Source organism: Diabrotica undecimpunctata, chromosome 6, assembly GCF_040954645.1.
Source record: "Diabrotica undecimpunctata isolate CICGRU chromosome 6, icDiaUnde3, whole genome shotgun sequence".
Taxonomy (NCBI): Eukaryota; Metazoa; Arthropoda; class Insecta; order Coleoptera; family Chrysomelidae; genus Diabrotica; species Diabrotica undecimpunctata.
The window spans coordinates 85518579-85532459 of NC_092808.1; the positions used below are offsets into that span (position 1 = coordinate 85518579).

Consider the following 13881-nt stretch of genomic DNA (forward strand, 5'->3'; position numbering starts at 1 on the left):
TTTGTATGAAAGTCACTAAACTCAGAATTAAAAGTAAAAACTATAATAATTAATTAAAAAAGAAACAAATTTTACTGCACCATTAGAAGAAACAGCCTGAATGAAAAACTGCCAAAGGATGAAATTTAACGGCTGAAACTTTTAGGAAGATTAGTAGGGGAAGTAGCCTAGGATGGCATACCTAACTTCACCTCTCGTTTATTTATTAAAATACATTATCAAGTGTGCCATCATAGGTACATTCCTTGCCAGGTGGTACAAAAGTACCAATTGCATTCCTTGAACATACAACTGTTAAATGCTGACCTCGTTCCGCACTGCTCAGTGCTTGAACTTGTTTGAGCACTGATTCATCAACGTTGAATATATTTTCGGATTGAAAATTGTATGTATCTAAAACTTTTGCTAAAGAGATAAAATATGCTTTAATATTGTTCTTATTAAATGCTTGTGCTCGCGCGAGAGATGTATTTTTTGGTGTTCTGAGTGTAATGGTACTATTTCTTTTTGAAAAACCCCTCACCCACTTCCAACCAGCAAGACGAGTCGTTTTGTTGAATTTGTGTTTGATGTTATTTCTCTCAGCAAAATAGAAAACTAATCGTCTCAAATTTAGCGTTGTGAGACCAAAAAATCTTGTTTCATATCAATCACATGAGTAGCTAACTCTTGCTCAAGATGAGGGGGTAGTATAATTCTTCGGCCACCCAAATCTCTTTTTCTTTCACTGGAGTTGTTTACAAAACGTCTACGGAGTGTCGTAGCCGGAACATTAAAAGTTTTGGAAGCCAACATCCATCTCATCTTTTCTTGGATGTGTTAAATTGCCATATTCATGTTTTTTTCCGACCACTCCTGCCTATGTTTCTTGGTAGACGCCATATTAACAAAGGCCCTGCAACAAAACACAGCCTTTATATCTGATATCACGAGATATTCGACTGTTTAAGGTATAACTAGATAACAACAATCCAATTTTTAAGGATTGTACTAAACCTTTAAGGATATTTCAGATATACACTTAAATTTACTATTGAAGATTTTGTGCGATTTGAAAGCTCCAAATTTGTTTAAAAAACCCTAAAAATGGTATTGTTTATCTACTTTTACTTAATATAAGTAAAAAGTTGAGTTTTTGAAATTTTTGCAATTATTATTCATTTTCCTTTGAAGGCATATAACATGTGCACATGATGGCTTACTGTGCCATCATTGGAACACATCTTCTATGCCGTCATAGGCAAGTACGCATCAGATTTAAAGCAGAGCGTTATCTTCTAGCACCACAATGGCAGAAGTTAAAATGCATTGCCTAATGAAGCTCAATACTAATCAAAATTGCATGCTTTGGATATTTTAACTTCAGATGAGAAGCGGCTAAAAACTGTTTGTGTTAACGTGCGTTATAATAGTTCAACACTCAACAAATCACACTTTCCGTTACAGACTTATCTGTGGAACTAATAAGTGTTTGTAACTTTACCGTTGCAAATAAACACTGACTATGCGCATGTCTATGCAGCCGATATCGTTCGACAGGAAACGATTTACAAATTACACGTGGTATGCCATCAAAGGCAGCATGCCATCATAGGCATATTTCCCCTACAACTTATTTCAGGCGTAAACTTGTGTGTTCTGTGTCGATATGGCTCATAGCTATTTAGAAAATCCATTACCTCTAACATTTTTTTAAGTTTGCTATTATTAGGCTGTCAAACATTACATCATGTTCAAGATTAAAATGACAGAAATTACCTCACAGCATTCATTTATATTTTTTGACCAGACACGAGTATTTTCTGAAAAATCCTCGAGATAACGCGAGAAACAGGTTAAAATAAATTAAAACACCAAAATATAAGATTATATGTTCTAGTTATGAAGTTGTATACCTACCTATATAAAAATTGAAATTTAAATATACAATTACAATTTCGTTTATTAACTTCAACCTTTCTGTTACTAGTACAACTATAATAATATTTGTTTTGATAATTTTTATATATATTTAGGGATTCTACAGTATTCACTGCCTTCCCTCGTTCTACCGTTTCCATCTCTCTCTGTTGTCACATTCTCCATCGTTTAGGCCTCTCTTACTCATGGCGTCGTCTACTTCGTTCCTCCAGGATTTTCGGGGTCGTCCTCTTTTCCTCCTTCCTATGGGGCTCCATTCGGGTATTCTCTTTATCCATCTGCTGTCGCTAGTTCTTCTTACATGTCCATACCACTTTAGTCTTTTTTGTTCTATATATGTTAGTGTGTCTGTTTCTATTGATGTTCTTTGCTTTATTTCGTCATTACTTCTCCTATCCATTCTTGTTACTCTGCAGCATCTTCGCAGGCATTCCATCTCTGTTGCTACTATAGACCATATCCACTGCTGAAGCTGAGTTAATAAAGAATGTAGAGCAAAGGCAGGAGTGGAAATACTAATCAAAAATAAGTGGAATAACAGGGTTAGAACATGGGAACCAATCAACGAGAGAATAATTAAAATGCATATAGACATATACGGTAAAGAGACAGTGATAATTTTTATAATTAGTTATTTCTTATTTTTACTTAATTCACCTTTTGAACCCCCAGACCGGAACGGTCCTAAGAACATGGTTATAATCTCTACTGACTACATTTTAGTTGGTACTGCAGATAGATACTAAAATATATAAAATTTTTGTTTTTTTTTTATTTATAAAAAGATGTTTTTTTAATTTTATTATAAAGTAATATTCCGTTATATAATTACAATTGTATTTTTTGTTTCAGTTGCGTTCACCGTCCGCGCAAGTTCGATTCAGTGTCCATGTGGTGATATTTTTCTGAACGTATGTGCAATGATTCGATAAATTTTAAAGTGATTTTATTGTGATATGTCATAAAAATGGCCATATTTATTATGTGTTAGATTTAGAAGTACCTATTTTTAATTTAATGGTAATTTATTTCGATCGATTAAAAAATAAATAATTTCCATTGGTTTATTTTGTTTCCTTTTTTTAGCCCATAGGTAAATAAAAATAGAAAATAGATTTTTGTTATTAAAAATAAAGTACAAAAGGAGAATAAATTTGATCTAGAATCTAAATTAATCTAAATCTTTCTCTGTCTTACTAATAAAACGCTCGTATTCTAAGGTTATTCCGTATTTATATCTAGAATAGTTGTTATTCTAAGTATAAGGTAAATATAATACTAAAATATTTTGTTACAAATAAACTCGGTATTAGTTATAAGTATTCCCACTTTATTCCGAAATAATAGTTTGGTAATGTCGCAATCATTCGCAATCTTTTGCACAAATACATAGAACAACGACATATTGAGTGAAATATGTCAATTTTGATTTTTCTTTAAAACTGACAGCTGACACAAAATATATCTTTTTCTTTATTTGTTATCTTATAATGTTGAGTTTAAGTATTTTAAAATTGCAAAACATTTCAAAAAGTTGCAAAAAATTGCAAAAATTGTCAGTGTATTTTGAAAATGGATTTATTCTTTCTTTGAAAGTTTTTCTTTTTCGTGTATTTTTCCATCATGTTAATTAAATTATCAACTTCCTCGACAGCCGCAACACCTCTTAAACACATTTTTTTATTATATACATAGCTACTCACAAAACAATACAAAAATAATATATTCTTGTCACCGATAACTTTGACATTCATAAAATAGGTTATACCACGGTTATACTAGACTTAAACAAGGGTGTGGGTCGGTATAATCTTGGAATATATTCTTATACCAAGTATAACTTATATCTAAGTTATTCCATGTTTATTGTTAGTGATTTTGCCTATACCTGATTTATTCTGAGTGTAAGTTTTATACTTGGTTTATTAGTTATGCTGTCTATCTTTAAATTAAAATAAATTAGTGTTTGTGAGATACTGTCGAAGTTTTTTATTCGTTTGGAAAGCTTCTCGATGCCATTATGTATGAAATATAACATTGTTCAGGTGAGCGCCGCGGCTTTGCTGGGTGGCATACATCCTAAATTTCCATTTCCCCATGACTGTGATGAATAAATGAGGCTGAATTTGGTCGATAGCATGGGTTATGTGAGCTTTTAGGCCCGCTGTTGTTGCTGATTTTTTGGTTTAATGACTTAAAATATAAAAAAAGAATATTTCTTTATTTAGAATTTAACAAAAACAGTTTTATAGTAAGTTTAAAAACATTTATTTTGAATTAAGTTGTGTATCTTGGTCAGGATCCAATTCCTCCAGGTCAGGATCATTGGAGGCATCGTTTTTCGTTTTCAGGTTTTGATAAAATGTATGGAATGAAGGATCTGTTAAAGGCAATAAAGACAATAAGTCCTTTTTCTTTTCTGTGGCTATCAGCACTGATTCGTTTTTAATGTTAGGTAAACTAAATAATCCAGTTGAACGTCCTCTACGAGCAAAATTTATTGTTTTGAGACGATCTTCTTGTCTTAATGAGCATTTAAATGAAGTTAGGCCGCCGCTTTGAGCATATTAAAGCCATTGGACAGGTTTCCACATAAGCCGTTCGCCGTCAATATAAATTTTTTAATAATGTACGGGCCATGTTTCGTCACAAGTGAATTGAAATCAAAGAAATTCTCTTTCAACATCATCACAATTTCAAAGGGATTTTTCTGTGTAGCCATTCTGATTAACTGTGCTCAGTCGTTAAGATAATTTATTTTTAAATTGGTTTTTTTCTTGGCTCTTTCAATAACGGAGTGGTTAGTATCACACTCCATATGTGTATGACCACTAACCAAAAAATTGTGGTTGATCTTCAGGTTTGATTTTTGATTAACAAAATTAAGAAACATTAATGCAACGATATTATTTTTATTCTGACCACCACACGTATCAGAATAAAATATTACTTTCGTCTTTTCAGAGGACCAGTGTGTTAAAAAAGGATTAAGGCATGAGGCGGTTTCATTGGCTCCCCTGCCAGATAAGGTTTCATCCCACAAGTAGCAAGTTGCTTTGTCTGTTACCATGTCAGGCACCGTGAGGTTAAAGCTACACAGTTGCCTCTTGTAGAAAGAAGCTGAGGTTGTAAGGTAAGGGGTAAGCATGCACTGTTGCAAGTCAAATGCATAAACTCCTTTCGATTGATTTTGTTTAGCAATTGCCTTGTCTCGTCTTTTCTGCTCATAAGCAAATTTAGCCTTTCTGCTATTAATTGGGTTTTAGTTTCTCCTGACGACAATTTTATTTGTACATCAACATTGTCACATTTGTGACATGTGTCCTGCTTTGGTTCCCCATTTACTTGAAGGCGAGGCCATACCTCGTTGGTCTTTTTGTATTATTCCATTTGCAGAATTGTTCTTTTTTTTTTCTATTAATAATTGGACAAAATCTTTTGTTTCACCTAATATTTTTTGGAAACAATATCTACATACTTTTACTTTTTGTTCATCAATTACTAAATGGTAAGAACAACTGCATGACCTGTCTTTTTTGGATTACTAAGATTTTTTTAGTCTTTTTGTCATTTATTTCTATCAAAGAACCAACGTAACTCGCACTCTTGTTTCTACTTCCTAAATTCCAATAGTTTTCAAAGCAAACTTTTTTATCATTTTCTGTTATCCTCTCATTGCATTTCATTCTACATGATTTTAAAGTACCCATTGTTCTTTCAGAAATTATATTAACTTTTTCAGCTCTTTGACGTCTGGATCTCCCCTTTTTAATATATTTTTTATCATTAGTTCTTACCTCAACAACTTCAGTGTTACATGAATTGATTCCATTGTTGTCTTCTTGGCACAGATTTGTTTTTTTCGTCCGCTTAGGGTTGGAGGTTCCTTCATCTGAAGATCTTGAATATCCGGGTTGTGGTAAATAAATCGCATAAGCAATGCTTTCATCTGAATCGAAATCTTCCACACATTAATGGCAACGTTATTATTAGCTGATGATGTATTTGCGGCATCCACATCTAAATCAAAGAACTGTTCTAAAACTGATTTGTAGAGATCTAAATAAGTACCTTATCTTGCATTAAATCGCTATCATTATTGTGTTTTAGTTTGTCTGAATCAAAAACAGACAGTACCATCTTTTTTGTAAAAGCTTTTTCTTTTAATTCTCTTAAAAATGTAGATCGGATAAAAATCCATATTTTAAACACAATGCAGAAATACTATGAAGAACTAATGTTGTCGGGCACAGAATAAAAATAAAAATGAATGTAGACTTTAAATTTAACCTCGATAATAACATCGTTATATATTATAAGCTTATACTTCCCCAAATAGTGTTCTTTAAAAATTCAATAAATGTACATACAACGCCATCTAACGACTAGTATTTAAACTACGCTGTATCCGCTAGATAGATATCTGCTTTAGATCGTAAATTAGAAAATTTTATGATGTAATAACTATATTATAGTTAACCAGTTAAGCACAGTGGATCAAAATACGTCAAATCTAGTTAACCTGTTAAGCACAGAAAAAAATTATTGGTCATAACTGGGCAGGTCAATTTAACCATTTATTTACTAAGACATTATTTTATTTATTTATTAATTTTTTAATTTGAATTAACGTGCATGTGACATCTATGGTCATTAGCACGAGTTACGATATACATGGTAATAATTATTATAAATTACAAAATAATGTAGTTAACATTAATTTAACATAAAGAGAACATAATAAAAACTTTTATATTTTGTATTTTGTAATATAACATTTGTATTTTCTTGAGCAGTTGACTTTTCTCGAGGAATTTGATAACCTTGTTGATTTGGTCTGTACTGTTTAGGACCTCTTTGAAGTTAGTACTGATATCGAGCTGTTGGCGTATTTTGACATAAAAAGGGCATTCGATAAGTATATGCCTGATTCGGAGAGTCGTATTGCAGTGCAGACATTTTGGTTGTGGAGATGATGTCATCAGATAGCCATGAGTTAGACGGGTATGTCCTATACTCAATCTCCGTATGATTGCCATATTTTTTCGTGATAAACTGGGATAGGTAAGAAGGTTCACTGAGAGTTTAATTTCATGCAGCGCTGAAATAACATTATTCCAGTGAATCTGCCAGGTGAATGGGTTAAGCTTCTTCAGTCTACCTTTGAGATCGTTGCAAATTTGTATAGGGGAAGTGCGGGAACAGTGTTACAACTTTTTTAATTCGTCACAAAGTTGATGGACATGAATATTTTAAGTTTATTTTTATCATTATATGATAGTATATAGTTTACTTTGTTTTTTGATAAAGTATTATAACATTACAAGAATAAGGTATGAAAGTATAACATGACTTTGAAAATTTGTCATTTGTAACACTGTACCCTGCGGTAGTGTACAGTGTTACAATGTACATGGAACAGTGTTACAAGGCATAAAAAACATGAGAAAGGAGTCATACATAAATGATTAGGAAAAGATGTATTGTTAATTAAAACTATGAACATAAGGCCTAAATGTCAAAATTATCAAGATATTCAACATAGAGAAAAAGTAAATTTGATAAAACCTATTCAAGTGAATTTTTAAATTTTGTTAAATCGATACTAAAAACCAGCATCTCAGATGTCCGGTTTGTTCCACCTGCAGCAACTGGTGGTGGCAATTTGTGTATAATATATTCCTTACGAAAAGTGTAGGATTGTTCAGTTTTTACAAATTTAAACAGAGGTTTAATTCTCTTTATGTAGGCAATCACATATTCTTCCTCCAGTTCCTCCTCGACTAAACCCACCGAAAAAATATTACTTTTAGGCTCCCCTTCAGCAACAAGCACATAATCGCCAACTGAAACTGATGAATAATCCATTTCCATTTCTTCGCCTTCCAAATTGTTACTAGCATTACTTTCAGCATAAGGAACTTCGCCTTCTGATTCCTCAGAACTCTCGGCATCTTTTTTCTCCTTAATGATTTTTTTCTTTACAGCCTTCGCTTTCTTTCTACTTCGTTCCAATAATTCATTTACTAATTCGTCCTTAATAGGAGTGTCTGTTAGCACCATGGATTTTCCTTTTTTCCTTCCTGTGATGTTTGTTTTCCTTGGTGGGGCTTTTGGAAAGGGTCTAACGAGTTCAGGTGAAATTAAAGTTGTTTGTTTGACCAATACACTTGACATAGAGGGTCTTTCTTCTTGTTGGTGCTGTATATTCCTAGGAGGGGTAGATGAAGGTATTACAATGCGAGGTGAAGGCCAAAGAGTTGAAGTGAAAGGACTAGTTAGAGACTTTGAAACTATAGTCTCATGATTCGAATCTGTTACATGTAATGTATGCTCATATGCTACGTCACAAGGAACTTGTGCCGAGGTAGAAGGCTGAGGTTGATCTCTGTTTGAAGTCTGCAATAAAGTTGCTGTAGCCAGAGAGCGGTCTGTCACACTGGATGACAAAAAGTCATCGTCTGTAAATATATTTCGATTTAAAGGCCATATGCCTGTCGAAGAAAACCCATTGACTATGTTTGGGATAGAGAATGCTTTAGGAAATGCTTTACCAAATAGAGCAGCAACATCATAGATGGAAACGACTTTTCCAGGGTTGCAGATCATCCAGTCGTTGCAAGCAGAATTCTAATTGGATTTTAAGCTTTTATAAACTGTTTTGTCAAGAGGATGAAGTTTCGCACTTGTATGTGGTGGCAACGTAACCATAATTATCCCGCTTTGTTTTGCAAATTCCAAAGAGCCAATTGTGATATGCGATTCGTGATTGTCAAAAATTAGTATCACGGGGTTTTCTTTTGAACACTTAACATGTCTTTGGAAATGAATCAGAACCTCAACAAAAATTTCCCCGTTCATCCAACCGCTCTTTGTTGCACTGCCAGCTGAGCCTGCAGGGGCACCAAATAACATTTGATTTTTGAAATGTACCCTTGGGAAAACTAAAAATGGTGGAACAGTGTTTCCAACAGCATTGATAATACAACAAGCGGTAATCAGCACTCCTCTCTCGCCTGATGTTACCTGGCCAACTTGTTTTTGTCCTTTAGCAGACAGCACATTCGGTGGATTATGTACCGTGGTGATTGCAGTTTCATCCAAATTATATATCAAATCGGGAGATATGCTATCTCCAAATTTTCCATATACTTTGATTAAATTTTCGAAGAAAGCATTTACATTAGTCCGATTAAAGCTTGTGGCTCTTGATAAGCTTGTTGCTTCAGGTTTGCGGAGAGACAATATGGGATGCCTCTTACGAAATCCCACTAACCAGTCTATTCCCGCTGAGTTATTAGTATCCCAGTTTTTCGGGATTTTTAGGCCATTGCGAACCTGAAACATAAAAATTCCAAGTAGACAAATTTAAATTGTTGTAACAATTTACTTACAGCCAATTGATAGGCTAGTCCCAAGGTATCTTTGCGGGTCAAACCATGATGTATTTTACTTGCTGTTATTAAATATGATTCGAGTTCATTTTCCAACTCTTTGGAAAAAATTTGATTTATTTTGTAATTTGGTTCAAATTTTATTGATTGAGGATTTTCTGAATTTTTGTATTTATTTATGTAACGTTTTAACGTCATGTGACATAATTTGTATTTTTTCGCTGCTCCTCTAATGCTCATTTTATTTTGAAGCACATCAAGAACAGCTTTTTTGAGAATCTTCTCATCGGTTTTTAAGAGGGTTCTTACACATTTGCTTTTACGTGGCATTTTCTCACTAAAATAAATTTGTTATCAAGAAATTTATAATTAATTGTTTTACTAGGGGTACAGTGTTACAAGAATTTTTGTAATAGTGTACCCTGTAACACTGTTCACTTTTGAACGCCAATGCACATAGAACTAAATTTTTAGCGCGGTAATGAAATATAGGTTATGGTTTTAAGTGTAAATCCAATAGAAATATATTTACTTTCCATCCATAATATAAAATTAATGAATTACTAACGTACTTACCCATATACTAATACACTTAGATCTTAAAAATTTTACTTTTCGCAGGTATAAAAACTGTTATGAAAATATGTGACTACAAAACACTTGTATTCAACTACGATAACTGATTTATGGAAGGCATCCGACCTTTAATGAGGTTACGGTACATGTAGTTCGCCTATCTACCAAGAGGTGGAACAGAAAGCAAATGTAACACTGTTCCCTTTGTAACACTGTTCCCGCACTTCCCCTATTCATAATGGTGTCCGTGGATGATGCGGCTTTTTTGGCAAGGCAATCAGCTTTTTCGTTACCACTAATACCAACATGGGATGGTACCCATATCAAAGTGATAGTTGTATTTTGATTTATAAGAAGTTGATATGTGCCATGAATATCTTGGACGATAGGATGGCTGGTGGATATAGCATTAATTGAGTGTATAGAGGAAAGTGAATCAGAGCATATGGCTACGTGTGTATTTGGATATTGTTGGGCATATTTGAAAGCATGTAAGATAGCTAATAATTAACCAGTGTGGATACTACACCAAGGAGAAATTTTAGAGAGTTCGATAGGCTGTTACTCTAGTTGCTATCAGTTGCTATCATCGAGTACTCGTAGACACTTCCTCTCAGGACCAGCAACTTCATGTAGAGCCATACGTTGCCATGTTATCATGTCCACTGGTAACTCTAACATCATAAAAAATATAATACCAAATAATGTGAACCAAATTGTAATAGATAAATTTTAACGGGTTTTTATCCCATGGAGAGATCCCAATGAGGTCAGTCAAGACCATGTCGACAATATAGCGTTGAACTATTGGCTGACATCAGGAAAGATGTTCCCTGAAATAGAAGATTCACTACTGGCCATTCAGGATCAGGTTATACCAATCAAAAATTACCTGAAATATATTGTCAAAGACCCTCAGATCCAAAATGACAAATGCCGATATGGATGTCAAGCTCAGGAAACCATCCAACATCTTACCGGGGGCTGTTAAGCATTTCCTGCAACTGAATATAAGAAACGGCACGACTCAGTAGGAAATATTATTCATCAAGGGATAGCTATTAAACTGGGACTTCTTCAAACAAACCATCTTCCATATTATCAATACGTTCCTGAGAATATACTTGAGAATGACAACTACAAGCTATACTGGGACCGCACTGTGCTCACAGACCAAACCACACAATAGACCAGATCTCATACTAGTTAATAAACTAAAGAGACAAACAACATTAATTGATGTGGCGATACCCAACAACAATAATCTTCGTGTTAAACAAAACGAAAAAAATGCCAAGTACAGGGATCTAGAAATTCAAATACGAAGATAGTGGAAAATGGAAAGTACGCAGACAATACCTATTATTCTCTCTACTACTGGAGTCATTAAAAAGAACCTGCTAGAAAACATAAAAAAGCTAGGTCTGAATGAACATCTCTACAAGACCATGCAGAAAGCTGTACTACTCTCAACGTCCAGATGTGTACCTACGAAAATTTTTGGGAGATACTCCAGTATACTATCTAGGGCTCGATAACACGGAAAGAGTCTCACCAGAGCTCAATCCTTTTGATGCCGTAGGTATCTGGGATGAGTGTATTTTCCCCTTAGAGGGAGTGTGAGCCACCAGATAAGATGGACTGGTTTAGGAATTATCGAAAGAAAAGACTACAATATATACTATAGCGGACATAGCACCCGACACAAGTTTGGCAGTAGTTTTCTAGTCAGTAAAAAAGCAAAGCGACTAGTTCTTAAATTTAAACCCGTAAACAACAGAATGTTATTCACGTCTTAAAGGAAAATTCTTTAACTACAGCTTACTCAGTATACACGCAGCCACGGAAGAAAAGGAAGACGACGAAAAAGACAAATTCTACGACACCAGGGACAAGGAATATGATCAATGTGCACGTCATAACGTGAAAATAATTGCTGGGGACCTTAATACAAACATTGGAAAAGAGCAATTTTTCCATCCAAATGTAGGATATGAGAGCTTACATGAAGAGTTAAATGCTAATGTGTTGAGACTAATAAACTTTGCAAGCACCAGAAACATCATAGGAGGAATAAGATTTCCTCATAAAAAAATATACAAAGGAACATGGAAATCACCTGACAACGAAACCGTTAACCAGATAGATCACATCCTAATAGATGCAAGGCATTCTTTCGACCTCATGGATATCAGAAGCTACCGAGGTCCAAACATAGATAGTGACCACTTTCTTGTAATGGCAAAAATCAGAGGAGGAATATCAAACGTAAAGAAGGGCAAACGTATGAAACAAGACATAATTAATGTAGATAATCTGCGCTTAGAAACCGTTGCCAGAGAGTATAGGAGACCGATGGGTGAGGAAATAGAGAGTCTGGAAGCTGGAGAAAATGTGGACGAGTTTTGACTAAAATGTAGAGACATAATAACTGAGAAGGCACCATAAATATTGGGGAAATCCAAACCAGGTAGATAAAACGAATGGTTTGACGAGGAGTCAACAGATAATAAAAATAGAGCATACCTTAAGACAAATTAAGCTAGACGCACAAAAAGAGCAAAGGAGGAATACCGGATCCTAAGAGAAGAAAAAAGATTACAAAGAAGAAAAAAAAAGGCAATTTGAAGAAAAGTGAAGTATGAAATCAAAACGAAACTTGAAAATTCTACAGAAATGTAAACAAAATGAGTAATAGGTTTAAGCCAAGAATAAGGAGCTGTAAGAATGGAGAAGGAAATAGAAAGAAAAGTGGAATAAAAGTGATACGGCCTCAATCTTGAACCGATGCATTGAATTTTTCAGCCATTATATCGAAGAAGCAGATAACACCATATCAGATTGAAATAATTTGATTCTATTCAACCTAAACAAGAGACTACCTATAGTCAGTTCGCTATATTTACGCGGGTGTCGGATTAACAAAATTATGCTAATGACTCATTGATAACCAGTTGCAGTAAACGACTTCCCAGAAAATTAGGTAAAAACTGCATTAATGGTCATATTTTAAAATACATTAAAATAACATTAGGGTAGGTATAAATTTGTTACAATATTGCAGTTGAATTGATTCTTTGCCAGTGTTGACATTGTATGTTTGGTGGAAATATTTAAAAATGCCTAGACGTGTGTTAGATGTAGATAGTCTAATTTGTAGTGTACATAAGTATTTTACGGATGAAAAAAGAAAATGGCGGTCCTTTAAAATCGGTAATGTCTGTTCAACAACGTATGTGATGCTCTAGGAATTAGTGAAACCAAACTAAGAGGAGTATTACAAAATCGCAATAATGAACGGCCGAAAGAAGATCACCGAAAAACTCGCCTATCATTGAAAACGAAAGATATTCCAGATGGAAAAAAATTTGAAATTCGTAATACCATTTATCGAATGCGAGCCAACAAGGAACATGTGACCTTAAATACAATTCTCTCGGAATTAAAAGATAGAAAATTTGACGAAATTGACAGAACAAGTCTATGGCAAGTGATACATAATTTGGGTTTCAAATTTCAAAAGGAGGATAACAGAAAAGCCCTTTGTGAAAGAAGTTCTGTTGTGCATAAAGGAATTAACTTTCTAAGAAAATATTCTAAATTAAAAGAAGAAAAGGCAAATTTTATATATTTAGACGAAACATGGATATTTTCTAGGGGTGCAACCAAGAGAATATGGCAAGAATAAGGTAAAGTCTATCAAACATACTGATGGAGAAGGGAAGCGACACATAATTTTACATGCAGGAGGGAAATCGGGTTTTATAGAAGGTGCTGATTTAATATTTTCATCTAAATCAAAATCAAGTGACTATCACGATAATATGAACACAGAAATGTTTGTAAAATGGTTACATGAAATACTTCTCCCAGGTTTAAGTGAGCCCAGCGTAATTATTTTAGACAATGCACCTTACCATTCTGAAGTATTAAACAAAAGTCCAACGAATTCTTGGACTGTTAATAAAATTAAAGAATGGTTGAGAAAGGA

The 13881-nt window shown here is 34.0% G+C and overlaps 2 protein-coding genes across 4 annotated transcripts in view; one reads left to right on the top strand and one right to left on the bottom strand.

Moving 5' to 3' along the window:
- Positions 1-2983, top strand: part of LOC140443526 (dual oxidase maturation factor 1-like) — a 297352-nt gene extending 294369 nt beyond the window's left edge. For all 3 annotated transcript variants that reach the window (XM_072534840.1, XM_072534839.1, XM_072534841.1), the window contains exon 9: positions 2773-2983. In XM_072534840.1, the coding sequence (XP_072390941.1) occupies positions 2773-2818 (46 nt within the window). In that variant the 3' untranslated portion in view covers positions 2819-2983. The remainder of the gene's footprint in view (positions 1-2772) is intronic.
- A 5567-nt stretch (positions 2984-8550) lies between these two features.
- LOC140444517 (uncharacterized) lies at positions 8551-9894 on the bottom strand. Its single transcript, XM_072536276.1, has 3 exons — positions 9891-9894; positions 9315-9412; positions 8551-9258 (listed from the first exon to the last, which is right to left on the bottom strand). The coding sequence occupies exons 1-3, from the start codon at positions 9892-9894 to the stop codon at positions 8551-8553; spliced, it is 810 nt and encodes a 269-aa protein (XP_072392377.1).
- Positions 9895-13881: the final 3987 nt, after the last annotated feature.

Coding starts and splice junctions, on each gene's coding strand:
- LOC140444517 (XM_072536276.1), bottom strand. Junction 9,259..9,314: donor GACTAGCCTATCAATTGGCT/GTAAGTAAATTG, acceptor TTTATGTTTCAG/GTTCGCAATGGCCTAAAAAT.